The sequence below is a fragment of the Hyperolius riggenbachi genome, chromosome 12 (assembly GCF_040937935.1).
Source record: "Hyperolius riggenbachi isolate aHypRig1 chromosome 12, aHypRig1.pri, whole genome shotgun sequence".
Classification (NCBI taxonomy): domain Eukaryota; kingdom Metazoa; phylum Chordata; class Amphibia; order Anura; family Hyperoliidae; genus Hyperolius; species Hyperolius riggenbachi.
Window position 1 is genome coordinate 130237472 of NC_090657.1, and position 27951 is coordinate 130265422.

The 27951-nt window shown below is 47.3% G+C and overlaps 1 protein-coding gene across 1 annotated transcript in view; it reads right to left on the bottom strand.

The window, feature by feature from the left end:
• The window catches only part of TNRC6C (trinucleotide repeat containing adaptor 6C), a 353608-nt gene that overhangs the window by 172395 nt on the left and 153262 nt on the right, over window positions 1–27951 (bottom strand). Inside the window, exon 7 of the mRNA XM_068262142.1 lies at window positions 4059–4205. Within this exon, the coding sequence (XP_068118243.1) occupies window positions 4059–4205 (147 nt within the window). The remainder of the gene's footprint in view (window positions 1–4058; window positions 4206–27951) is intronic.

Below are 27951 nucleotides of genomic sequence, written 5' to 3' on the forward strand. Positions count from 1 at the left end.
CTAGGGGGCACATTGGCTGCAATAGTGCATGCGTGAGGGTAAATCATGGTAATGCTCGGACTTACATAAGCAATTAACACAACCACGCAGGCGCAGGGGTTTAGCTGTGTAGGCTATAGCGCACATGAAGGGAGGTACTTAGGGTCTTGTATGTAAGGAGTTGGAGTGGGCGTTCATGAGAGGAGGAGCGCAAGTGGTACAATGATGCAAGTGGAACGCAAGAGTCGCTCAGTGTGGCAATATGGAGTAGGTGGCACGCAAGCGCGGCTCAGTATGATCTGTCTCTAGCGCGTATAATGAAAGCGGCAGTTTAACCTAGCGAGATCAAGGGGAAGTCCGATAATGTAGGTAACCAATAGAAGGTTTTGCAGCTTAAAGAGAACCCGAGGTGTGTTTTAAAGAATGTTATCTGCATACAGAGGCTGGATATGCCTATACAGCCCAGCCTCTGTTGCTATCCAAAACCCCACTAAGGTCCCCCTGCACTCTGCAATCCCTCATAAATCACAACCGTGCTGTGAGGCTGTGTTTACATCTGTAGTGTCAGTCTCAGCTGCTCCCCCGCCTCCTGCATAGCTCCGGTCCCTGCCCCCGCCCCTTCCCTCCAATCAGCAGGGAGGGAAGGGATGCAGGCGGGGACTGGAGTTCTGCAGGAGGCGGGGAGAGCAGCAGACTGACACTATAGAGATAAACACAGCCAGCTCTGACAAGCTGTTTGTCAGCAGCGTGGCTGTGATTTATGAGGGATTGCAGAGTGCAGGGGGACCTTAGGGGGGTTTGGGATAGCAACAGAGGCTGGGCTGTATAGGCAGATCCAGCCTCTGTATGCAGATAATATTCTTCAAGCCCACCTCGGGTTCTCTTTAAGAAGAGGAGTATGGTTAATGTAGTTTTACCCAATGCTTTACCCTAAGCTGATATAATGGTTTAGTATTCAGATAGGAAGGTAGTACTGCTATCTAATAACTCTAAGTAGGATCACTTTTTCAATAGAAGGGGATTTCAGGAGCCATTCATTTTATTATTCATTCTTAACGAAATATGATCGCCGAGCGACACTGATGTAGTCCCATCACGTGATTCTATAGGCCTGTAAATAGCATCTCCCCAATGCCATCAGCCACGCCCCTGATGCGTTATACCGACAAAACTAGTCGGGTGGAGCCTTGGCAGGACGGGAGACGCTGGATGTAACTGTTGCAACGGACTGGTTTTAATGCACATTTGTGACATGAGATTTGTAAGTGCACTACTTTTTATATGAATTTTATTAAACGGTATTATGCTATGGAAACTTTCTTCTGAGTTCAAAGGCTGACGGTTTTTTGAGCAACGGATCCTTAGTGCCTCTGGCTGGTCTGCATTTGGTTCAGCAGTGAAATCGGGTGAGAGGCTTGGAGTTTATGTGATGTGGGCATATACATGCACCTTGCAGTGGATGACAACACCTGGGTGATATATCTGTATATAGCATACTGCACCATAGTCTCGTTTTTTCACTTTTCCCTATATACTGGAGCGGATAGAGATTCAAGTGAGGAAAGTGCTGGCTGGGCCCAAAGGCTTGACTGCTGATCCCCAAGGGAGATTAGCCATACTATCTGGTGAGCACACTGAGTTTTGCATGGGCACTTTGTGGTGAAAAAAGTGTGACATACTACACCATATGCATTTGTTTTTTCCCCTTTATGAGCGATTACGGATAGGATCTTTGGAAGGAGTGTCTGAGGAATATACTGGCTGGGACAAAAGTGAAATTACCAGTCTATAAAGATTAGCCATTAAATCTGGTGAGCATATTGTGTGTGTGGTGTTTTGAAGTGATACCATACAGACATACTACACTATATGTGCTCTGTTCTGTTTTGCTGTTTCCTTTGAGTGCCTCAAGATACAAAGCCAGAGGAGAAAATTCTTGACTGGCTGGGCCAAAAATGCATGAGCTGATCTGTCAATGATTGGCATATGAATATGGTGAGCGTATTGAAAGACTGTTTATGCTGTGAAGTAGTTCACTAAACTATCAAGTTGTTTGGGAATGTAGGGAGAGACTTATGTGCTGATTTGTTGAGCGCTAGGCCATTTGTAAAATAGAACATATCATTGAGGGGTGACACCTAACCTCTGGTTATAGCGATCCAAAAAAACGTGTTGCTGTGCAAAATTGTTTATATAAAATTATTTATGGTATGATTGTGAATAGTATGAAAGGCATGAGTGTTTTGTTATAGGTGTGTTTTTTTTAGCATTTTATCTACCGTCTTTCCCCTAAAGTAAGACCTACCCCGAAAGTAAGGCCTCCCTTATATTTCAAGCATGCTTGAAATATAAGGCCTACCCCGAAAATAAGGCCTAGCTGGGGGCGGGGCGCTGTGTGTATGGGGAGGTGCGTGGTCTCTTACCGCACCTCCCTTGTGGCTGCGTCCCCCTCCGTTCCTGGTAATTCCTCCGGTGGCGGCGGCATAGTAATCCATCTGTGAGGGCGCCCTGTGACCCTCACGCAGTACGCTAGGCCGGCTCTGCACTGGCGCCCTCTTCCTGTCATCATGTGCGCCCGGCAGATGCGTCCCAGGCGCACATTGATTAATCAGTGTGCGCCTGGGACGCATCTGCCGGGCGCACATGATGACAGGAAGAGAGCGCCAGCGCAGAGCTGGCCTAGCGTACTGCGTGAGGGTCACAGGGCGCCCTCACAGATGGATTACTATGCCGCCGCCACCGGAGGAATTACCAGGAACGGAGGGGGACGCAGCCACAAGGGAGGTGCGGTAAGAGACCACGCACCTGCCCATACACACAGCGTCTAGCCCCTCCCACCCCCGAAAATAAGCCCTAGCAGACATTTCCTCCCCAAAAAGAATATAAGACAGTGTCTTATATTCGGGGAAAGACGGTATGTACATGAGAATTTTATAGATTAAATCATTATCATTAGCGCGTGTTCCTTATTTATAAATTGTTTATATAAAATTGTTCAAGGAGTGCACCATTCAACTATAACAAAATTTTATACCATTTTATTGCCTAACCTAAAACAACAAGAGAAGCTTTCGGCTATTTAGCCTTCATCAGGCTCAAATACTAATGCAGACAAAGTAACCTTTTGGATTGGTTGGAGAGTCCACACACTATACAATTTCAATAGTATGTACAATCCATACAATCTGCAATCTCGTATAGAAATCAGGTAAGCTGCCACCACTTCGCATTAGCGTGCGAAGATGCAATTCTATCTCTAGCTAGTCCTATAGGAAAAAGCGTTATTGCAACAAACTTGCTAGATATAACAATATAAACAAAAAAGTTATATAACGCTCACTCCAAAAGGCAGGATTCTTTGCAGAGGATATCCAGAACAAGCGCTAAGGCATCTTAAAGGAGTTATCAGGTGAAATTGAACAAAATAAGCACTACTTACCCAGGGTTTCCTCCAGCCCCAAGTTCCCAGCATGTCCCTCGCCGCAGCTCTGCACGCAGCCGTTCGCCTCAGCTCCCTTCCGGTCCCCGGCGATGACATCAGGCCGGCCTGTACTGACCTGCGCGAACGGCGCTGTCAATCACCGCCACGTGGACCGGAGCAGACTGCGCTGGCACAGTAATTCTGCGCCTGCGCAGTCCATGTGGCGGTGATTGACAGCGCCGCTCGCGCAGGCGCAATACAGGCCGACCTGGAGATCGGCCTGAGGTCATCGCCGGGGACCGGGAGAAAGCTGTGGCGAACGGCTGCGTGCAGAGCTGCGGCGAGGGATATGCTGGGAGCTTGGGGCTGGAGGAAGCCCAGGGTAAGTAGCGCTTATTTTGTTCAATTTTGCCTGATAAATCCTTTAATGACATGTATTTATGCTTGAAAAAAAAATCTATGTATCCCCTTTTGATGTTACATGTAGAAAGATGTCTGTTCCAACATCTTGTGAGCAAACAGGCTTGAAGCCCGATGAAGGCTATACAGACGAAAGCTTGCTTACTCTAATTCTTTTACGTTACTCAATAAGCGATATCATCCTGATTCAAAACTTCTTGATTTTAGAGATTTATATATACACTGTACATAGATTTACCTGAGGGGATAAAAACTGAGGCACTTGAGCACGAAGACTAGGCTGGGATGAGTTGAGAGGTTGCACTGGTGGTTGTTGTGGCTGTTGCAAAGACCTGGCTTGTGCTGCTCCACTATTGCCAAACATACCCGAATTTCCACTCTGTATCTGTGTGAAGAAATTATATGGTTATTTGGGCCATATAAAATTCTGTCTCTGATCAACATATCTTTGCAGTGTTACATGTATGACCACAGCGTGTTAATGCATAGTTCCATATAATTCGAATTCTATAAAAAATGCAAAGTATTTATACATACGGTGAGCCGTCTATATGTGAAAATATATAGTCTAAAGTTAAACGCTGAAAGATGTGAATGCTGTGATGTGAATGTGTTACATAGTTAGTTTTGTTGAAAAAAAAGACATCCGTCCAAGTCAAACCAGAAAAAAAAATTACATTAAAAAAACACCATCCTAAACCTGCACAGGCCTGGGCTAATTAGCCTTAAGGTGGCCATACACGATACAATAAAATGATCCAATTTTACGGCAATTCGATAATAACGATCGGATCTCCTGAAAAACTCGAAAGCTTTTTTTTCATTCGACTGAAAAATCCAATCGGATTTCCCGCTCTCTTCAATTTTTATCGATCTGGAATGCCAGATATTTTTGTTCAATCTTTCTAAAGATTGTATGGTGTGTGTTAGATTGTCAATTTATTAATATACACACCCTAGCAATTTTGTCAGAGTTTCCAATCATTTTTGTCATAAGTGGGGAAAAATTGAACATACGTGTGTGGTACATTGGTCATATTTTTGAAATGTTACAATTAGTCAGAAAAATGTATTGCAATTCTTAAAGGGAACCTTAACTGGCATGGAAAAAATAATTCACTTACCTGGGGGCTTTCCCAAGCCTCCTGCAGCCGTCCTGTGCCCGCGCCGGTCCTTCGGTGCCCTCCGGTCTCCCTCCGCCGCTAAGTTTCATTTTCGGACGACTACCAGTCGTCCTCGGGCAAAGCGTCATCTTCTTCCGCACTCCCCGTCGTAATGAGCCGTAAAGCGCGTCCGCATGACGCCAAACGCGTCATGCGGATACGCTTTACGGCTCTTTACGACGGGGAATCCGGAAGAAGATGATGCTTTGCCCGAGGACGACTGGCAGTCGTCCGAAAACGAAACTTAGCGGCAGAGGGAGACCGGAGGGCACCGAAGGACCGGCGCGGGCACAGGACGGCTGCAGGAGGCTTGGGAAAGTTCCCAGGTAAGTGAATTATTTTTTCCACGCCAGTTAAGGTTCCCTTTAAATCAAACAGATATTTAAAAAATTGTATGGTGTGTGGCCACCTTTAAAGGGACTCAGAGCTCAAATAAGTAAAAACATTCTACATACCTGGGGCTTCCTCCAGCCTCATCTGCTCGGATTGCTCCCATCCTCCGCTGCCCGCAGCTACGGGAACTGGGTCCTGTCACTTACAGTGCTGCCCATAATTATTCATACCCCTGGCAAATTTTGACTCAAGTTAATTTTATTCAGCCAGCAAGTAATTTTTTGACAGGAAATGATATAGGTGTCTCCCAAAAGATAATAAGACGATGTAAAAGAGGCATTATTGTGGGAAAAAAACAAACATTTGTCAGCTTTTATTTACATTTGAGTAAAAAGAATCCAGTCCAAAATTATTTATACCCTTCACAAACTGTCACAGTCTGGAACAGTAAAACACTTTGGATTTTCCCACAAATAGTCCAAGCTGTTCTAAAGCATCCTTATTACCCTAATTGGGAACATCTGTTTTAATCAACTCAACAGGTGAAAAACAGCAGCTCTACAGTTGGTTTGTGAACAGTCATGGCTAAGAAAAAGGAGCTCAGTGAAAACCTGCAGTTGCGCATTGTGGCTGCTCAAAAGTCAGGAAAGAGCTGCCAGGCCATTTCTAAACATTTTCAAGTTCCAGTGGCTACAGTGCATGTCATTTCCCTTCAAAAAATTACTTGCTTAGTGTTACAAAAAAAAAAAAAAAATGCTGGTTGAATAAAAGTACAGTATTTTTCGGACCATAAGACGCTGTGGACCATAAGACGGACCTAGGTTTAGGGGATAAAAAAAATATACATACTTATCCTGGTGCATCCATGGCACAGGGGCGTCTTATGAACCTTTTCCTCCAATCCCCCCAAATTATTAGGTCTTCCTTGTACCTTCTGGGTCCCCCTTGTACCTTTTGTGTCCCTCTGTGTCCTCCTCAGTCCTTTGTGTCCCCAGGTCCTTCTTTTGTTAGTCTTGTGTCCCCCTCTCTCTGTCCAGGTCACTGTCCAGCGCACCAGGGCATCACTTACTCTACCTCCATATGTCCCTTTCAGATGCTTGCCGGCCAATCATGTGGAGGCACTGTCAATCATTGCCGCTGCAGCGGCCAGACAAGCTAACCCCTGCCGTCCATTGCGTTACTTACTTTTCTGCCTGGCCTCTGCCTCCATATGTTTTTTTCAGATGCCTGCCGGGTAACCACATGGGGATGCTGTCAACCATGGCCTCTGACCCCTGCCGTCCACCGCATCACTTTACGCTTCTGCTTGGCCTCGATCTCCATATGTTTCTTTCAGATGCCCAGCCTGTCGCCTAATAATGTGGGGATGCTGTCAATCATGGCTGATGCAGCGGCCAAACAAGAGAAGTGCGTTCTCTACGTCTACTTATATACGCAAACAGCGCACTTCTCCTGCATAGACTGGAGCCGACTGACGTAAGTGATGGGACCCGGTTCCCGAAGCTGCGGGCAGGGGAGGACGGCAGCATGGGAGCGATCCGAGCGGATGGGGCAGGAGGAAGCCTCAGGTAAGTATACATTTTTATTTTTTTTTACTTTACTTATTTCAGCTCTGGTACACCTTAAAAGGGAAAGATTCCTTCCCGGCTTCAGATGGCAGTCAGATAAATCCCTGTATCAACTCTTCTGGAAATAATCTAATGATTATAGCTGTGGATGCCCTTCAATGGAAGCAAGCATCCAAGCTTTCTTTAAATGCAGATATAGAGCTTGAACTAACTACTTCCTGAGGTAAGATGTTCCACTCTTACTGTGAAGGACCACTTTCTAAATAGATGGCAAAAACTTTTTCCTCCATACGCAAATCATGTCCCCTTGTCCGTCGTACACCCCTAGGGACAAAAATCTCATCTGCCAAGCTTTTGTATTGCCAGCTGATGTATTTATACATGTTAATCAGGTCACCTCTCAATCCCTTTTTCTTCTAAGCTAGATAAGCCCAGTTTATCCAACCTTTCTTGGCAAGTGTGATCTTCCATCCCTCTGATTAATTTAGTTGCCCGTCTTTGTACTCTTTCCAGAAGTGTAATGTCCTTTCTATAGTGTGGTACCCAAAACTGTATTCCATACTCCAGATGCAGCGTCACAAATGATTTATACAGAGGGAGTAGTATACTAGCATCTCAAGATATTTCCCTTTTTATGCATCCCAGAATTTCATTTGCTTTAGCTACCGCTGTTTGGCATTGTATACGAGTACCTAACTTGTTATCAATTTATCAACATTACATTTCATCTGCCACGAGCCTGCCCATATTGCCATGTTGTCAAGGTCCTGTTGTAATATGTCACCATCAGTCTTAGCGTTGATAACTCTGCATAATTTTGTATCATCTGCAAAGATGGCTACATTACTCTGTATTCCGTCTACTATATCATTGATAAATACATATAAAAGAATTGGAGCAAGTACTGACCCCTGCGGTACCCCACTGCGGTTTCCCATTTTGCGTATGATCCGCTTACCACCACGTTTTGCCTTCTATCCCTTAACCAGTTCTCTTTCCACATACACACATTTCCTCCTAGTCCCTGTATACTAAGCTTCTGCACCAGGCTAGTGTGGGGAACAGTGTAAAAAGCCTTTGCAGAGTCCAAGTACACTACATCTATAGCTTTATCAAGATCTAAATTTTTATTTGCCACTTCATAAAAGCTGAGCATGTTGGCGAGACAGGACCGGTCTTAAAGAGAATCTGTATTGTTAAAATCGCTCAAAAGTAAACATACCAGTGCGTTAGGGGACATCTCCTATTACCCTCTGTCACAATTTCGCCACTCCTCGCCGCATTAAAAGTGGTTAAAAACAGTTTTTAAAAGTTTGTTTGTAAACAAACAAAATGGCCACCAAAACAGGAAGTAGATTGATGTACAGTATGTCCACACATAGAAAATACATTAATACACAAGCAGGCTGTATACACCCTTCCTTTTGAATCTCAAGAGATCATTTGTGTGTTTCTTTCCCCCATGCACTGAAGTTTCAGGCTGCTCTTTTCTTCCTGCAAACAGCTTTGCCCTTGTTTGTAATTCCTCAGTATGTGAAAGCCCAGCCAGCTCAGAGGACGATTTATCCAGCTTGTAAAAGATAAGAGAGAGAAGAGAGAAGCTGCTCTAATCCTAAATAACACACAGGCAGTGTGCATAAAGGGGAGTTCATAGCAGAACCACAACACTGAAGAACTTGGCAGCCTTCCAGACACAGGCCGACAAGTCTGAGGGCTCGTTTCCACTAGTGTGGCGTGCGTCTCGTAGACGCACGCCGGCACTGAGCGGGTGGGCGAGATCGCAGGCGATTCCCATCAGCCGTGCCATGCACGGCTATGGGAATCGCAGCCTCCGCCGCGAATTCTGTTCAGGGTTTCCGGCCGAATCGCTACTGCAAGCGATTCGGCCGGCGGCGCCGTTATCCCCTATGGCAGAGTTTCCCCGTGCGATTTGCCTGCGGGGAAACTCTGCGGATTCGCGGCCGTTTCCGCTAGAGTGGAAACGGGCCCTGACAGGGGAAAGATACATTGATTTATTACAGAGACTGTGTTAGTAGAAAGTGCTGCAGTTAGCCAGAACACATTAGAATAGCTTTTGGAACGTGTAGGATGATAAAAAACAGGATGCAATTTTTGTTACGGAGTCTCTTTAAGAAAAACCAGGCTGTCAAACTGAAATGAGATTATTCTGTGCTTCATAATTTTGTATAGCATCCCTTAGGATTCCATCAAACTATTTATACACAACTGATGTTAAAGGTAACCTAAACTGAGAAAGATATGGATTTTTTTCCTTTTAAAATACCAGTTGCCTGACTCTCCTGCTGATCTTGTGTCTCTAATGCTTTCAGACACAGCCCCTGAACAAGCATGCAGATCAGGTGCTCTGACTGAAGTCAGACTGGATTAGCTGCATGCTTGTTCCAGGTGTGTGATTCAGCCACTACTGCAGCCAAAGAGATCAGCAGGACTGCCAGGCAACCGGTATTGTTTAAAAGGAAACATCCATATCCCTCTCGGTTTAGGTTCCCTGTAAGCTTACAGGTCTATAGTTTCCTGGCTCCATTTTTTCCCCTTCTTGAATAAGGGGTAAACCTCAGCTGTATGCCAGTGATAAGCAACAGACCCACTGGAAAGAGAATCACAGAAAGTAAGATAAAGTGGCGTATCAATAAATGAACTAAACTCCTTTAATACTCGGGGATGGATGCCATCTAGGCTAGGTGCCTTGTCTATCTTACAATACAATAACATTTGTAAAGCGCTTTTCTCCCTTAGGACTCAAAGCACATAGTTATGTCTGAGATCAAGACAAGGTTGCAGGCTGGACTGTGTTAGAGAGGAAATAGTCAGGTGTTCAGAAATGACAGACTGAAGAGGCGGGTTTTCAGTTTGGACTTAAAGGGAAGGTTCAGGGAGGGTGGGGAAAAAATAAAAATCAATTTCCACTTACCTGGGGCTTCCTCCAGCCCGTGGCAGGCAGGAGGTGCCCTGCCGCCGCTCCGCAGGCTCCTGGTGGTCTCCGGTGGCCGACCCGACCTGGCCAGGCCGGCTGCCAGGTCGGGCTCTTCTGCGCTCCAAGTCCTTGTACTTCTGCGTCCCACGCCGGCGCTCTGACGTCATCGGACGTCCGCCGGGCTGTACTGCGCATGCGCAGAACTACTGCGCATGCGCAGTACAGCCCGGCGGACGTCCGATGACGTCAGAGCGCCGGCGTGGGACGCAGAAGTACAAGGACTTGGAGCGCAGAAGAGCCCGACCTGGCAGCCGGCCTGGCCAGGTCGGGTCGGCCACCGGAGACCACCGGGAGCCTGCGGAGCGGCGGCGAGGGCACCTCCTGCCTGCCACGGGCTGGAGGAAGCCCCAGGTAAGTGGAAATTGATTTTTATTTTTTCCCCACCCTCCCTGAACCTTCCCTTTAAATGCTGTAAGGAATAGAGCTGTCCTGATTGGGTGTGGCAGGGAGTTCCAAAGTGTAGGGGCAGCATGACAGAAAGCTCTGTCTCCAAAAGTTTTTAGGGTGGACTTTGGGGGTGACCAAGGTATTACATCCTTTTGATCTAAGACTGTGGGGAGTGTGGTGCAGTTGCAAGTCCTTCAGGTATCCAGGGCCCAGACTGTTCAAGGATTTCAATGTAAAGCTTAAATCTTAGTTAATCTTGCCTAACACCTTACGGTGTTAGGCAATTCATGCTGAATAGGTAGATTGGGAACAACCCAGGACCATATTATGGGCTAAAGGCATCACCTTGGTAAACGCAGAAGGAAAGCAAACATTAAAAATTTCCGCTTTAGCTTGGTCCTCCACAATCAAGTTTCCCGCCTGATCTTTTAAAAGTCCTATATTCTCTACCTTCTTTCTTTTAGGCTACTTTCACAGTGGGACATTGCATTTTGATGCAACATTTAAGTCGCAACGCAAACTAACAACGCAACGTCCCAAAAATGTCACAACGCAACTATATACCCTGTTATCGCATACAGTAGGCATACAGGCAATGAAAAGTATGCTTCCAGGTCATTACTGAGCATGTGCAAACAGTCCACCACAGTTAATAACGTGTATAACGCATAGCATGCAACACTTTCTAATAATGCTACACGTTACACACAAACGCAACGTGTGTACTGTGAATGTTGCACAGACTTAGTATTGCTGTGCGTTAGTCCACGTTAAAAGTTTTTCTAACTTTAAAGTCGCACTGTGAAAGAGGCCTTAGACTTATAGTTTATATATTTGGAAAACTTTTGGGGACTTGACTTTTATATCACTAGCCAATTTTTTTTTCAAAACATGTTCTCGAACTTGCACATTAGATATAACATTTGGTCTATTTAACCACTTAAAGAGAACCAGAGATGAAGCACCCTCTTGTATTTTACCTTATAAATCAGTGGGAACATGACAGTAAACACCTAATCGGCTCTTTGTTTCATTGTTCTCTGTTTAATCTGACTGTTATCACCTCTGATAACAATCCCCCACTGAGCACTCAGTCTAGCTTTGCTACGGAAAGATTATAGCTGAGTCTGTCTTCTCTGGTGTCTTTTCAAGCCCAAGCCTGCCCCCTTGTGGCTCTGCTATAATGACTCAGCTATAATTATTCCCTGCAAAGCCAGACTGAATGCTCAGTCCGGGATTCTTATCACAGCTGGTAACAGACACTTTTAGTAGTGAGGATGAAACAGAGCATGGTAAGTGTTTTCTCTAATGTTCCTACTGATATATATGGTAAAATACACAAGGGTGCTTCGTCTCTGGTTCCCTTTAAGGACTGCAGTCATAAAACCCCTTAGGGCTCATTTCCACTAGTGCGGTGTGGAATCGCCGCAGAGGAAATCGCATGCGGGTGCGATTCTGCATGTGTTTTTTGCCGCGATTCCGCATGGGTAAGGGTATATGCGATTTTAACCATGTCACTGCCTGTGTAAATTAACATTGATTTTCATGCGAAATCGCGGGGAAAACCGCATGCCAAAACCGCATGCAATTTCCCTATTAAATACATTGAATGCTATTCGCATAGCGGTGTGCGGGGAGCGAATTCTGACGGCTCTGCCATGCAGATTTTCCCCGCACACAAAAACGCTCCACACAACGCACAAGTGGAAACAGGCCCATCCACTTGTATTGGCTGTGCGAATCCGCATGCGGACAACGCATGTGGATTCACTATAGTGGAAACGAGCCCTTAAAGAGACTCTGTAACAAATTTTTCAGCCTTAGTTCTTCTATCCTATAAGTTCCTATGCCTGTTCTAATCTGCTCTGGCTTACTGCAGTCTTTCCTAACTGCACTGTCTCTGTAATAAATCAATGTATCTTTCCTCTGTCCTGTTTGTCGGGCTAAAGCTTGATTGTGTGGAATGTGCAGGGCTGCTTGTGATTGGTAGAAGCGATACACACCCTCTGCAGGCCCCCTGCATACTATGAATGACTCACACACTATGCTTAGCTGAGCCTATTAGAAGCTGGTTAGTTTGTTTGTAAACACTGCCTAAACTGTTAATTACAAGCCAGGATTGCAGCAGAGAGTGGCAGAAACAGCACAGAGGGGCACAGGAGAAAATAAGGAATAGAATGGTATGCTTTTTATTGTAAGAATATTAGAGTACAGATTCCCTTTAAGGACCAGACACTTTTTTTCCCATTCAGACCACTGCAGCTTTAACTATTTATTGCTCGGTCATACAACCTACTAGCTAAATTAATTTTACCTACTTTTCTCGTCACTAATACAGCTTTATTTTGGTGCTATTTGATTGCTGCTGTGATTTTGAGTTTTATATTATATTTATCAAAAAAGACATGCATTTTGTCAAAAAATGATTTTTTTAACTTTCTGTACTAACATTTTTCAAATAAAGTAAAATTTCTATATAAATTTGTGTCCAAATGTATTGTGCTACATGTCTTTGATAAGAAAAAAATCCAATAAGTGAATATTTATTGGTTTGGGTAAAAGTTATAACGTTTACAAACTATGGTGCAAAAAGTGAAATTTTGAAGCATCTCTGACTTTTCTGAGCACCTGTCATGTTTCATGAGGTGCTAGAGTTCCAGGATAGTATAAATACCCCCCAAATGACCCCATTTGGGAAAGAAGACATCCCAAAGTATTCACTAAGAGGCATGGTGAGTTCATAGAAGATTTTATTTTTTGTCACAAGTTAGCGGAAAATGACATTTCTGCTAACTTGTGACAAAAAAAAAATGAAATCTGCCATGGACTCACCATGCCCCTCTCTGAATAGTTTGGGGTGTCTACTTTCCAAAATGGGGTCATTTGTGGGGTGTTTACTGTCCTGGCATTTTGGGGGTTGCTAAATTGTAAGCACCCCTAGCCTAAAGGTGCTCATAGGACTTTGGGCCCCTTAGTGCACCTAGGCTGCAAAAAAGTGTCACACGTGGTATCGCCATACTCAGGCGAAATAGTATAATGTGTTTTGGGGTGTATTTTTACACATACCCATGCTGGGTGGAAGAAATATCTCTGTAAATGAGATTTTTTTGATTTACACACAATTGTCCATTTACAGAGATATTTCTCCCACCCAGCATGGGTATGTGTAAAAATACACCCCAAAACACATTATACTACTTCTCCTGAGTACGGCGATACCACATGACACTTTTTTGCAGCCTAGGTGCGCTAAGGGGCCCAACGTCCTATGAGTACCTTTAGGATTTCACAGGTCATTTTGAGGCTTTTGGTTTTTAGACTACTGCTCACGGTTTAGGGCCCCTAAAATGCCAGGGCAGTATAGGAACCCCACAAGTGACCACATTTTAGAAAGAAGACACCCCAAGGTATTACGTTAGGAGCATGGTGAGTTCATAGAAGATTTTATTTTTTTGTCACAAGTTAGCGGAAATTGATTTTTATTGTTTTTTTTTTTTTCACAAAGTATCATTTTCCACTAACTTGTGACAAAAAATAAAATCTTCTATGAACTCATCATACACCTAACGGAATACGTAGAATAGAGGAGGGATCCGCAACAATGTCTTCCACGAAAATTCTTTTCTCCCGGGCTACGGTGTCTCCTCTGTATGCTGCTCGCAATAAACCAGGAAGCAGTGCGAGCAGCATACAGAGGAGACACCGTAGCCCAGGAGGCAGCAGGACATCTAGCCTCTGATTACCCCGCCGGAGCCTGCTGTATATGCCGCTCTCCCGCCGCTCATTAAAGGAGGGGGACCCCCGAGGTGAGGCAGGGAGGATAGGTGTCAGGCCCCTACCCCACTAAACTACCTGTCTACCTACCCTCCCACCCGACTACCTAACTGCCTACCCTCCCACTCGTCTACCTAACTGCCTACCCTCCCACCCGGATACCTAACTGCCTACCCTCCCACCCGGATACCTAACTACCCTCCCACCCAGCTACCTAACTGCCTACCCTCCCACCCAGCTACCTAACTGCCTAGCCGGCTACCTAACTGCCCACCCTCCCTCCCAGCTACTTAACTGCCCACCCTCCCACCCAGCTACCTAACCTTCCCACCCGGCTACCTAACTGCCTACCCTCCCACCCGGATACCTAACCTGCCCACCCTCCCACCCGGCTACCTAACTGCCTACCCCCCCACCTGGATACCTAACTGCCTACCCGGCTACCTATCTGCCTACCCTGCCACCCAGCTACCCAACTGCCCACCCGTCTACCTATCTGCCTACCCTCCCACCCATCTACTTAACTGCCCACCCGGCTACCTATCTGCCTACCCTCCCACCCGGCTACCTAACTGCCTACCCAGTGCAGTGCCTGCACCGCAAATAGCGTGCCAGCCTGTACAACCACCCTCCCTCCAGGTAATTAATGTTATCCCTCTATAGGCCTGGCTACATATACTGCATTTTGTGGGGAAATATGGCGGCAATCTGAATGCATTTTGGGGGGAAATCTGCCAACAATCTGATTGCATTTTGTGGGGAAATCTGCTGCCAATGAGATTGCATTTGTGGGAAAATGTGCTGCCAATAAGATTGCATTTGTGGGGAAATGTGCTGCCAATTAGATTGCATTTGTGGGGAAACATGCTGCCAATCAGATTGCATTTGTGGGGAAATGTGCTGCCAATCTCACTGCATTTGTGGGGAAATGTGCTGCAAATCTCATAGCATTTGTTGGGAAATCTGCTGACAATCTGGTTGCAATTTGTGGGGAAATCTGCCGACAATCTGGTTGCATTTTGTGGGGAAATCTGCCGCCAATCTGGTTGCATATTGTAGGGAAATCTGCCGACAATCTGGTTGCATTTTGTGGGGAAATCAGATTTCCCCACAAAATGTTTGGGTGAAAGGTCGTGTGTGTGTGTGCTATGGGGCCCAGTCATTTCTAGCAACTCCCCTGCTCCCCACCATGAACTGACATGGAACGCCCGCTCGAATTAGCGTTTCCATGGAAATCCACAAACGACCAGCCGCAACCTATCGGTGTTAGCTGGTCGTTAAGTGGTTAAGGACCTTGGTCCGAAACATGTCAGCTGCTAGGTTTTGGCTGTGTTAAGCACATGTCCTAAATAAAGAATTTTAGTGGAAGACATTGTTGCGGATCCCTCCTCTATTCTACATTGATTGGGCCTGGCTGCCTGTGGTCCAGCACTGTCTCTCATGGCACAGTGGAGCGGTTACTTTGACTTCACACCTAACGGAATACCTTGAGGTGTCTTCTTTCTAAAATGGGGTCACTTCTGGGGTTCCTATACTGAATTCAACACACACAAGCAATAGAACACAGCAGTACATGCATCCAGCTACCTCCCACAGGGGTCCCTCCCTAACCGCTCACCTGTCCGCCATGTCCTAGAGCTGAAAGAAAACGTTTAAAAACACACGATTGGTTCACACGATGGCCAGGGGCCCCGGACCTCTCTCACTAGCCGGGGCCCCAAGGCCAACATGAGATTCCTGGAGGGGAGTGCAGGTGGGCCTGGACCTCTCACATCCAGAAAACCCACCAACACTGCCTCCATACTGAATGCTAAATTCAACACACACACACATGCTGACCACTTTAAATGTAGCTGGATGCATGTACTGCTGTGTTCTATTGCTTGTGTGTGTTGAATTTAGCATTCAGTATGGAGGCAGTGTTGGTGGGTTTTCTGGATGTAAGAGATCCAGAGCCTGGGTGTGAGAGGTCCAGGCCCACCTGCACTCCCCTCCAGGTATCTCATGTTGGCCTTGGGGCCCCGGCCAGTGAGAGAGGTCCGGGGCCCCTGGCCATCGTGTGAACCAATCGTGTGTTTTTAAACGTTTTCTTTCAGCTCTAGGACATGGCGGACAGGTGAGCGGTTAGGGAGGGACCCCTGTGGGAGGGATGCCTGCACGGGGTGGTCCTGCTAGCTACGCAATCTTGCGATGGCATCTAAATGAAGCCTCCCACCTGAATGCTAATGGCTGCTAGATGTGGTATGGCAGGTAAAGGTTGTATGACAGTGCATCCTGATTGGCTGACGAGCACCTGCTGACCACTTTAAATGTAGCTGGATGCATGTACTGCTGTGTTCTATTGCTTGTGTGTGTTGAATTTAGCATTCAGTATGGAGGCAGTGTTGGTGGGTTTTCTGGATGTGAGAGATCCAGAGCCTGGATGTGAGAGATCCAGAGCCTGGGTGTGAGAGGTCCAGGCCCACCTGCACTCCCCTCCAGGTATCTCATGTTGGCCTTGGGGCCCCGGCCAGTGAGAGAGGTTCGGGGCCCCTGGCCATCGTGTGAACCAATCGTGTGTTTTTAAGGGTTCCTATACTGCCCTGGCATTTTAGGGGCCCAAAACCGTGAGGAGTAGTCTGGAAAGCAAATGCCTCAAAATGACTGTTCAGGGGTATAAGCATCTGCAAATTTTGATGACAGGTGGTCTATGAGGGGCCGAATTTTTTGGAACCGGTCATAAGCAGGGTGGCCTTAGATGACAGGTTGTATTGGCACTGAAGTGCAGGAAGCTCAGGATGTTCTCAAAGCAGAGAACATGGGCATGTGATGTATTGGGTGCATAGACCAACAAGACCGCAATACATTCTTTTTGACTAGACCCATGTTAAGGAGAAGGCCTCCCAAAAATGTTACGTTTGGAAACTTGGAGTGGTTTCCACCGAAAAGGCTGGGTATGGTAGCTTCTTGGATTGGCGGTTGCGTATTGTGTGGCATAATGGTTGGTCTCAGCCACAATTAAGTCTTAGAGACCAGCAGTGCTCAGAAAAAAAAAATTCTGTCACTGCGGTGGGGCAGGTGAGGGTTTGGCCTGGTGATCAGAAGCCCGCAGGGGGCAGATTAGGGCCTGATCTGATGGATGCTAGGGGGTGACAGGAGGTGATTAGAGGGAAAAATAGATGCAATCAATGCACTGGGGAGGTAAACGGAAGGGGGTCTGAGGGGGATCTGAGGGTTTGGCCGAGTGATCAGGAGCCCACACGGGGCAAATTAGGGCCTGATGGGTAGGTGTGCTAGGGGGTGACAGGTGGTGACAGGTGGTGATTGATGGGTGTTTCAGGGTGTGATTAGAGGGGAGAACAGATGCAATCAATGCACTGGGGAGGTGATTAGGGGGGGTCTGAGGGCGATCTGAGGGTGTGACCCTGAGTCTGTACCGTCTGAGTGCCCACAGCCTGGAGGTAGAGACAGGGCGGCACAGACAGGCATGGAAGCCCCAGGAGGAGAGACTGTGCAGACAATGTGACCAGGAGGTCTTGGAGGATGAGGCCCACTTCCTTCTACACTGTAGCAAATACGCACCTGTGAGGACCACCCACTTCCAGAGACTCTCCGCCCACATCCAGGATTTTACCTCCACCTGATGAGGAGAGGAAACTCTACATCTTATTGGGGAAGGAGGAAACAACCGTGCAAATAGCTGCCCAATATGTTACAGCCTGCCACCAACTGAAAGGAACATGATACCACATGGACTGTATATCCCAGCCCCTCATATTGTCCCTTACATCCCCCACACCCTAAGGACTACATACCCCAACCCCTATACCCTTCCCTTATTCCCCCCCCCCATATGTTTTGATTGGATTGCTGTGGGTGGGTGGGTGGGTGATTGGGTGTCCACAAGCGGCAGATGAGGGTCTGATCTGATGGGTAGCAGTGACAGGGGGTGATTGATGGGTGATCAGTGGGTAAATAATGCACTGGGGAGGTGATCAGGGGGGGGTCTGAGGGCGATCTGAGGGTGTGGGCGGGTGTTTGGGTGCCCGCAGGGGGCAGATTAGGGTCTGATCTGATGGGTAGCAGTGACAGGGTGATTGATCGGTGATCAGGGTGTGATTAGAGGGGAGAATAGATGCAAGCAATGCACTGGCGAGTTGATCAGAGGGGGTCTGAGGGTGATCTGAGGGTGTGGGCGGGTGATTGGGTGCCCGCAAGGGGCAGATTAGGGTCTGATCTGATGGGTGGCAGTGACAGGTGGTGACAGGGGGTGATTGATGGGTAATCAGTGGGTGATTAGAGGGGAGAACAGATGTAAAGAATGCACTGGGGAGGTGATCAGCGGGGGTCTGAGGGCAATCTGAGGGTGTGGGCGGGTGTTTGGGTGCCCGCAAAGGGCAGATTAGGGTCTGATCTGATGGGTAGCAGTGACAGGGGAAGAATAGATGTATACAGTACACGGGGGGGGGGGGGGGGGCAGGAGGGGGGTCTGGGGAGGATCTGAGGGGGTGATCAGGAGCCCCCAGGGGGCAGTTTAGGACCTAATCTAAAACATAGCGTTGACAGATAGTGATAGGGGGTGATTGATGGGTGATTAGGGGGATGATTGGGTGCAAACAGATGTCTGAGGGGGTGATGGGGGGGGGGTCTGAGGGGCGCTGTGGGCCATCAGGGGGCAGGACCAGTGTGCTGGGGTGTATACTGGGGGGCTGCCTCCTGCCCTGGTGGTCCCTTGATCACTGGGCCACCAGCGCAGGAGGCAGCCTGTATAATACGCTTTGTATACATTACAAAGCGTATGTATTATACGCTTACTATGCGGCAGATCGGGGGTTAACAACCCGCCGGCGCTGCTAATTGGCCGGCGGGTTGACGGCGCGGGTGGGCGGAGCCTAATGCCAGCGGATGTGCGTGCATCACTGTGACGATCTCCGGCAATTCAGTCCCCCAGGTGCCGCCGCCAATTGGCTTTATGTGGTCCTGGGGGTGCCACTTTGCCGCCGCCAATTGGTAGTGGGCGGTCAGCAAGTGGTTAAAATGACAAAATCCAGCAGAGCATCTGTCCTGGTTGGTTTGGTTACCCTCTGAGTTAACAGAGTAACCAAGCAGCTTGAGGTGACCCAAACCAATAGGAAAGTATAGGGGACTAAAAGAGACCAAAAAGCCCTCCTACTAAAAAGCAAAGCTTGGTGTGATTTGGCTTCTTAAAACAGAAGGTACTTGCGATAATTCTGCTTTAAGTGAACATCTGTCGTTACTCACAATGCACCGCTACTGAATATGCAAATTATCTCTTCATGCCTCTGTAGCCAGGCTTGCATCCATAAATGCTGGTGTATAGCCTGGCTAAAGGAGAATATAGGTAAATTGCATATTCAGCAGCAGTGCATTATGGGTAACCACAGATGTTCTTTTAAATCTGAATTACCGCAAGTACCTTCTGTTTTAAGAAGAAAAATGCTGCGTGGTTACTCTGGTGTACTATTGTAGAGAGGATGAACACTGCTCACCACCCCACCAAGTTAGCCAGGAGCAGGACCACGGTCAGCCAGGCCCCAAAGACACCGCAGAAAAAAAAGAAAGATCCGCTTCACTGGCATAAAAAGTCTGATCTTTATTGAAAACAAATCAGCTGGACTAGCTATGTCCAGCTGAGCAGATCTTTCCTTTTTTCTGCATACTCTAGTGCACTGGTCCAAGCCCCATAGAGCCAAACAAATCCCTGCCATGTACCAGTGAGGACCAAAAGTCCAAAACAGGCTGTGTGCATGTGGGGTTGATGTGGCTTTGTAAAATGTAAAGCTATAGGTGTGCTATACACCAGCGATTCTAGATGGCTACAGGGGCATAGAGAGATAATTTGCATATTCAGTAGCGGCGAACTGTGGGTAACCACAGATGATCACTTAAAGCTGAATTATCGCAAGTACCTTCCGTTTTAAGAAGGCAAATGCCACAAAACATCTGAGTTAAGTAATGGTCTTGCAGTATTTATATAAACCTGACACTTTTAGACCTCTTTTTCATAGACAGTTGATAGGCAGTGAAATGCCTCTCAAACTCTCACAACTGCTTGCTGACCACACAGTTCAACTGCTCGTGGAAAAGAGACCTTACTGGAGTGAGTGGCCTCAATTTCCCAGTTAATGTCTGGATAATTGAAATCACCCATAAATATGACCCCGCTCTTGCTAGCAGCTTTTCAATCTGTTTAGGACCCATTGGCAGCGCTTCCCAGATACAAACTGCACCTGAATGGACTACCTGCATAAAAGTGCAAATCTCGAAATCCCCGGTAACTTTCTGGTCGTGTCCAGTCTGGGTCTTCTGCGTATGCGCAGTAGACCCGGACTGACATCACTGAGCAAGTTACCGGGGCTGATCGGGACTGAACTGCACACCGTGGGAGGACAGCGTGGGGCCAGCACATCTTAATAGGGTGGGAGGAAGCCTCAGGTAACTATCGATGTTTGCTATACCTTGATCTCTGGTTTTCTTTGAAGGAGATCTATCATAATGCAAAAAATGTCAGAATATAGCATATTTCCTGTTTTATTTTTGACAGTACAAATGACTGCGATGGCCTAAAACCATAGCCCCCAACCGTCCCGTTTTCGGCGGGACAGTCCCGATTTGGGGGGGGCTGTCCCGCTATCCCGTTATGACCCCCCAGTGTCCCGGGCGGCTGGGAGGTCAGATGTGCAAAAAAAATGATCGAGGACCCAGCCGGCGGATGCGGTGTGAGGATGCGGGTTTTGGATAATATTGTCCCTCCCTCCCTCCGAATGTGCCCCCCAGTTTCCCCCTGTATGTAGAAATTAGGAGCACAGCGGAGAGCGGGCAGTCTTACCATTTCTCCTCGTACTGGGCATCTCTTGCTTCCATCTACTTCCTGTGACGTCGCAGGAAGCGGAGAAGACCAGATGCCTGGTACGCGATAAGGAATGGTGAGTGCCTGCCCGCTCCGCTGCACTCCTAATTTCTACATACAGGGGGACACTGGGGGGCACATTCGGAGGGAGGGAGGGACAATATTATCCCAGACCCGCATCCCACACACCGCATCCGCCGGCTGGGTCCTCGATCATTTTTTACCTTCTCACCCTGGGCACTCTCACCCTTCTCCCCACCCACAATTATTTTTTTAAGGAAATATATATATATATATATATATATATATATATATATATATATATATATATATATATATATATATATAAAATGATTGACTAGGGGTGTGTCAGGGGGTGTGGTTAGGGGTGTGTGTGTGTCGGGGTGTGGCTTAAGTGTCCCGCTGTCATCTCAAAAAGTTGGGAGGTTTGCTAAAACGCAGTATGCGCCATTTGCTGAGGTGAATTAACTTTTTCACTGGTCATGTGATTAGAAGTAGCTGCATGCATGGCTGTGGAGTAGGAGCAATTTTTGGGTACCTGGAGTCGGAGTCACTGGTTTCATACACTGAGGAGTTGGAATATGATGATTTCTGTACTCACTCCACAGCCTTGCAAGGGCTGTGGGGTCTGAGCAATTTTGGGTAACGGAGTAGGTGGTTTTGTAAACTGAGGAGTCAGAATCGGATGAACTTTGTAAACTGAGGAGTCAGAATCGGATGAACTCCACAGCCCTGGTGTGCAGCAATAACGAACAAACACTGTAGTGGGTGGTACTACTGTGTGATCTATCACACAATGGGCTCTATTCACAAAACTTCTCATAAATTACATATATATCACCTATTTGATAAAAAATAACCTTTAAAGGACAACTGTAGCGAGAGGTATGTGGAGGCTGCATATATTTTATTTCCTTTTAGGCTTCTTGCACACCAAGACGTTGCGTTAGGTGCCACGTTAAGGTCGCATAACGTGCACCTAACAACGTATGGTGCTGCAAGAGCCGACGGTAGAGTGAGCCGCGTTAGGCGGCTCGATTCCTATAATGTCTCCCAGAGTGGCGCTGATTGGCCAGCGGGACCACGTGATGCAGAGCGAGACACTCCGCATCACGTGGTCCCGCCGGCCAATCAGCGCCCGCCAGTGCAGTGAATATTAAGTAGCCATGTGCGTGGCTACTGTAGCTGGCTCTCCCCGCCTCCTCTCCGCCCCCCACTGCGCATGTGCAAACAGTCTAACGCGGCTATAGTCGCTCCAACGCCGTAGCATGCTGCACTTTGCGGAGAACGTGCAGCGTTACATGTAACGCAACGTGGGCTGTGTGAACAGCCCACTTGTGTAACATTGCTGTGCGTTGGGGGAGCGTTACAGGCGCACTAACGTGCGCCTGTAACGTCTTGGTGTGTAAGCAGCCTAAAGCAATACCAGTTGCTTGGCTATACTGCTGATACTCTGCATCTAATATTTTTAGCCATAGACCATGAACAAGCATGCAGCAGATTAAATGTTTCAGACATCGTTGTCAGATCTGCCAAGATTAGCTGCATGCTTGTTTCCGGTAGTGTAGTAGTTGACACTACTGCAGCCAAATAGATCAGCAGGGCTGCCAGGCAAGTGGCACTGTTTAAAAATATATAAATATGGCAGCCTCCATCACCCTCTCACCATCGTTGTCCTTTAAAGAGACTCTGAAGCCTCCTTAAAATCATGTTTTGTTTTGTTTTTTTAAAAACCCTCTTAAGCATGTTTGCCCAAAACTAAATTAATCACCCCTAACACCCCTGGCAAAATCCACGACTTTCTTGGCCGTGGATTTTGCTGCCCTAAGGAGGCAGAGCTTTCAGCTGCAGCTCTGCCTCCATGCGTGTCAATCTGCGCTTATCTCCGCCTCTCCCCCCCCCCTCTCAGTGAAAGAAGACAGAGGGGCAGGGAGAGGCGGAGATTCACCGCAGATGGACGCGTGTAGAGGCAGGGCTGTAGCCAAAAGCTCTGCCTCTCACAGACGGAGCCCCGCAATCCGCCCCAGCGAGTTCGGGATGATTAATTTGGTTTTCAGCCGCGGGGATGCAGTTTTAGGTTGGACAAACATGCTTTTTAAAATAAAAACATTTTAACAAGGCTTTAGAGTCTCTTTAAGCACATTTACAAGCAAAATAATCACTGAAAGTTTTTCTTGATTAACTTCATTTCATTATTAATTTTCTAACAATTCTATAACATTTTTGCTTTTTGAGAGCTTAAAAAAGTAACAAAGATAAGGTGAAAACAGAGGAAAATGGGTGAAAAAGCTTTATAAATCATGCCCAATATCATCAGATAATGGATAGGAGATGACAGACTACATACTGTAGTAGCTGCTACACAAAACCCTGTCATTGTTGCCCAATTTGGAAGCTACCGTCTGACATTTTTCTTCTGCAATTTTTGTCTGAGATTTGTGTAACAAACATCTTTTCTCATGTCTCTCCATCAGTTATGATGCAAAGATGCAGTTTTGAGTCACCTCACCACTCCCCTCAAATTGCAAGACGAGGCTTATCTTAAAGAGAAACCATAACAAAGAATTGAACTTTATTCCAATCAGTAGCTGATACCCCATTTCCCATGAAAAAATATTTTCCTTTTCTCAAACTGATCATCAGGGGGATCTGTATGGATAATATTGTGGTGAAACCCCTCCCACAGTGTGATGTCAGGACCATGGTCCTGATAGTTTCCGGTCTGTGAACCTCATTGCATCGTGGGAAATAGCCGTTTACAGCTGTTTCCAACTACCAAAAGCAGCATCTCCTTCCACTGACATCACCTGCCAGCAGTAAAAATGTCACCATGTGATAAATGGCAGAATGTAAATCAGGGAGAGCAAAGATTTTTTTTTTAAATCATTTATACATAATTATTGTAAAAATGAAGCACTTTTTTACTACATTATTTTCACTGGATTTCCTCTTTAGGGACAAAGGATGCTCTTTTTCTCTGCTGTCACTTAACTGAAGGAGCCATCTGGAGGAAAAAGAGGGAGGGGGGAGCATTCTACCTTTACCTATGGTATAGTCTAATTTAACCACTTCACCACTAAGGGGAGCAATTTCCACCTTTCAACACTCCTCCCTTTCATTCACCGATAACTTTATCACTACTTATCGCAATGAAATTATCTATATCTTGTTGTTGTTTTTTCAACACCAATTAGGCCTTCTTTGGGTGGTACATTTTACCAAGAATAATTTTATTCTAACTGCAGAGTAACAGGAATAATAGGAAAAAATGGGAACATTTAATTCTAAGTTTTCAGCCATTATATAGTTTTAAAATAAGTTGCTTTAAGCCAGGGCTGTGGAGTCGGGCAATTTTTGGGTACCTGGAGTCGGGAAAAAATGCACCAACTCTGACTCCTAATGAATTTAAACTGTAATTAAAATAGAAAATATGATAAAATGTTCTATTTCTCAGATAATAGTCATCGTAACATATATACAGTAATAGCTGTGCTTGGCCCACAAAAATGAAATAAACCAAAAATAGTTACTTGTCCTGCTTCAATAAAGCAGTCCTCGTATTTTTAAAGCCAGGTATACATATCTGATTGTGACTCTATATATGATGTGTACACAGGAATCTTTTATAGATCCTAAATAACATCTATGCTGTAAGAAAAGCCTTATGTGTAGCTGTGTCACTAATAGAGATGGTGAATGAGATGCAAACAATTCTGCATTGATGCTGGTTTATGCAAATGTATGCACTCCTTTTCCCCATGAAATCAAATAATTTGAAATGTTAAAATTTGGTTTGGTGACTATGAATTAACCCCCCTGGCGGTATAAAAAATTCCGCCAGGAGGCAGCGCAGCAGTTTTTTTTTTTTTTCTTATATCATGTAGTGAGTCCAGGGCTCGCCACATGATAGCCGCTGCTCAGAGGCATCCCCCCACCCGCTTCGATCGCCTTCGGCGATCTCCGATCAGGAAATCCCGTTCAAAGAACGGGATTTCCTGGAGGGCTTCCCCCGTCGCCATGGCGACGGGGCGGGATGACATCACGACGTCATTGGGAGTCCCGAACCACCCCTCAGCGCTGCCTGGCACTGATTGGCCAGGCAGCGCATGGGGTCTGGGGGGGGCGACAGATAGCGGCGATTGAGCGCGGGGCTAGCTGCGTGCAGCAAAAAAAAATTAAACAAATTAGCCCAGCAGGGCCGGGGAAAACCTCCTGCGCGGTTTACCCCGAACTACGTTCGGGGTTACCGCCAAGGAGGTTAAAGGGTAACTGAGACGGATGAAAAACAAGTTTTATACATACCTGGGGTTTCCTCCAGCCCACTTCAGGCTAATCAGTCGCTCGCTGTCCTCTTCCACCACTTGGATCTTCTGCTATGAGCAGGGCCGGATTTACCATAAGACACTGTAGGCACGTGCCTACAGGCGCCTTACCGACGAGAGGCGCCCCCCCCAATGTCCCCCTAGCCCGGCAACTAAAGCTGCGCTTTACTTCTGTCCCTCTGCAGGAGTACTCTGCTCCTGTCCGGTCTGGTGCACTTCTCTCCCTCCCTCAGATGTAAGATGCGGGGACAGCGAAACTTACTTCCCCCCCCTTCCCGCTGGCGGCGGCTGTTGTCCAAACTTTACCGGCAGTGTCCTTCTGTTCTGTGAAAAATTAAAAATATGCGCTCGCTCTGTAAAGTAGTCGGTGGAAAACCCCACGGACTTAATCCACTAAAATGTCTCTTTAAATCAGTACTGTCATGTGTAGCAACACAGTCTCTGGGTTGTACCAGTTGTTCATGAGGTAAAAAAGTCTATTATTTGCGCTCTTGACATATACAACTTGCTGCAAACAATCCCCCCTCTCAGGGGTCACTCACCAGATGCTGCGGTCTGTACAGACCAGTTTGCGCCTCCGGGGTGTATGGTCCCCCGTCACCTCACGATCTCACCGCCTTCTGAATGGTCCAGTGGAAGGTGGATCCTTGGGTCCTCTCCGGGTTGGGGATCGATAGCTTGCAAAAAAACACACAGGAAGACCAGCTTCCAATAGTGTGATACTGCGTTTATTTAAAAAGTTAAAAAGAACAAAGTCTATGCGCTGAGCATATAAGGACTTGTTATACACATGAGATGTGGGTGAAGTTACGTCCCGTATGGCCGCCAATACCCACTGTTTTCCTGTGCAAACACCGTCCGCTCTGCGGATGAATCAAACCCCGCTATGCTGCTGGCCGTGTGCGGCTAGCGTCAGCGCGTCCAACGTCATGCCCCCCAACCGTCCCGTTTTCGTCGGGACTGTCACGGGTTGGGGGGCCCCTCCCGCTCTCCCGCTGCCACCCCCCGAAGTCCCGGTCTAGTCAGCCTCAGAGGTGACTGAAAAAAAACAACGATGCTCCAGCCGCGCAATGCAGGGAGTGGGGCTGCATCATTCCTCCCTCCCTCCTGCTCACTGAAGCTGCCTGCTGTGTGCCCCCCCCCGGGATGCACAGTTTCCGCAGCGGTGGTCACATACCTGTCCATACGCTTGTACGGGAGCCGGCTTCATTCTACTTCCTGTTTCCTATGACGTCATAGGAAACAGGAACTAGAAGAGAAGAGCCGGTGCTCCGGCTCCCGTACAAGCGCATGGACAGGTATGTGACCACCGCTGAGGAAACTATGCATCCCGGGGGGGGGGGGGCACACAGCAGGCAGCTTCAGTGAGCAGGAGGGAGGGAGGGAGGGAGGAATGATGCAGCCCCACTCCCCGCGTTGCGCGGCTGGAGCATCTTTTTTTTGTTGTTTGCCTCCTCTCTGCCCAGGCACCCTCCTCCCCACCATACCCACGTGCTCCCCCACACCCACAGGCACCCACATGCTCACCCACACCCACATGCTCCCCCACACCCACGGACACCCACATGCTCCCCCACACCCACGGGCACCCACATGCTCCCCCACACCCACGGGCACCCACATGCTCTCCCACACCCACGGGCACCCACATGCTCCCCCACACCCACATGCTCCCCCACACCCACAGGCACCCACATGCTCCCCCACACCCACAGGCACCCACATGCTCCCCCACACCCACAGGCACCCACATGCTCCCCCACACCCACAGGCACCCACATGCTCCCCCACAGACACCCACATGCTCCCCCACACCCACATGCTCCCCCAAAGGCACCCACATGCTCCCCCACACCCACGGGCACCCACATGCTCCCCCACGGGCACCCACATGCTCCCCCACACCCACGGGCACCGACATGCTCCCCCACACCCCTTTCAGGAGTCATAATAATAATAATATGAATTAAAATAAAAATATAAAAAAAAAATGGCGGGCGTGTCTAGGGGGTATTGGGGGCGTGGTTAAGGGTGTGGCCTAAATGTCCCGTTTTCTGTGCTTACAATGTTGGGAGGTATGTCCAACGTGATTACGTTGGGCTTATGATTGTAATTCTTTTTCTCGTTCAGTGGCCCATTAACACACTCCTACGGCATAGTCTGACACATTTTGCACACATCGGCCTCCCCTGGTGCATAGTACATAATGTGTGTGCATTGGTGGATGTGCCTTATACAAAGTAATACAATAGTGGCTTTGCCCACATCAGGTTTAATCAGTTCGTGAATCTTTTTCTTTATCTTTTTCTTTTTTCTTATTTCCCCAGTTTTACACACTGCATATATTTTGTATGTTCCTTTCTGACCTATTAATCAATGCACGTAATTGGTGACATCGGCTGATATGTCCATTTAGTGTAAGAACTTCCGATATCTTATGATGAGACAACCATTATGAACATTAATGCAGTCTATGTCCTTGCTCCCTCTAATATTCTCTTGGGAACATATGTTTTTATGTCCTTATGTAAAGGAGGAGTTACCTCCCCGTTGGCAACCCGATAGGCAATAAATTTGGGCACAGACGTCACTCCGTACAAGCCCCTGATGAGTTGCTACGCAACGAAACGCGTACGGCGGAGCTAACGGAGTGACGTAATCACGTTGGACGCGCTGACGCTAGCCGCACACGGCCAGCAGCATAGCGGGGTTTGATTC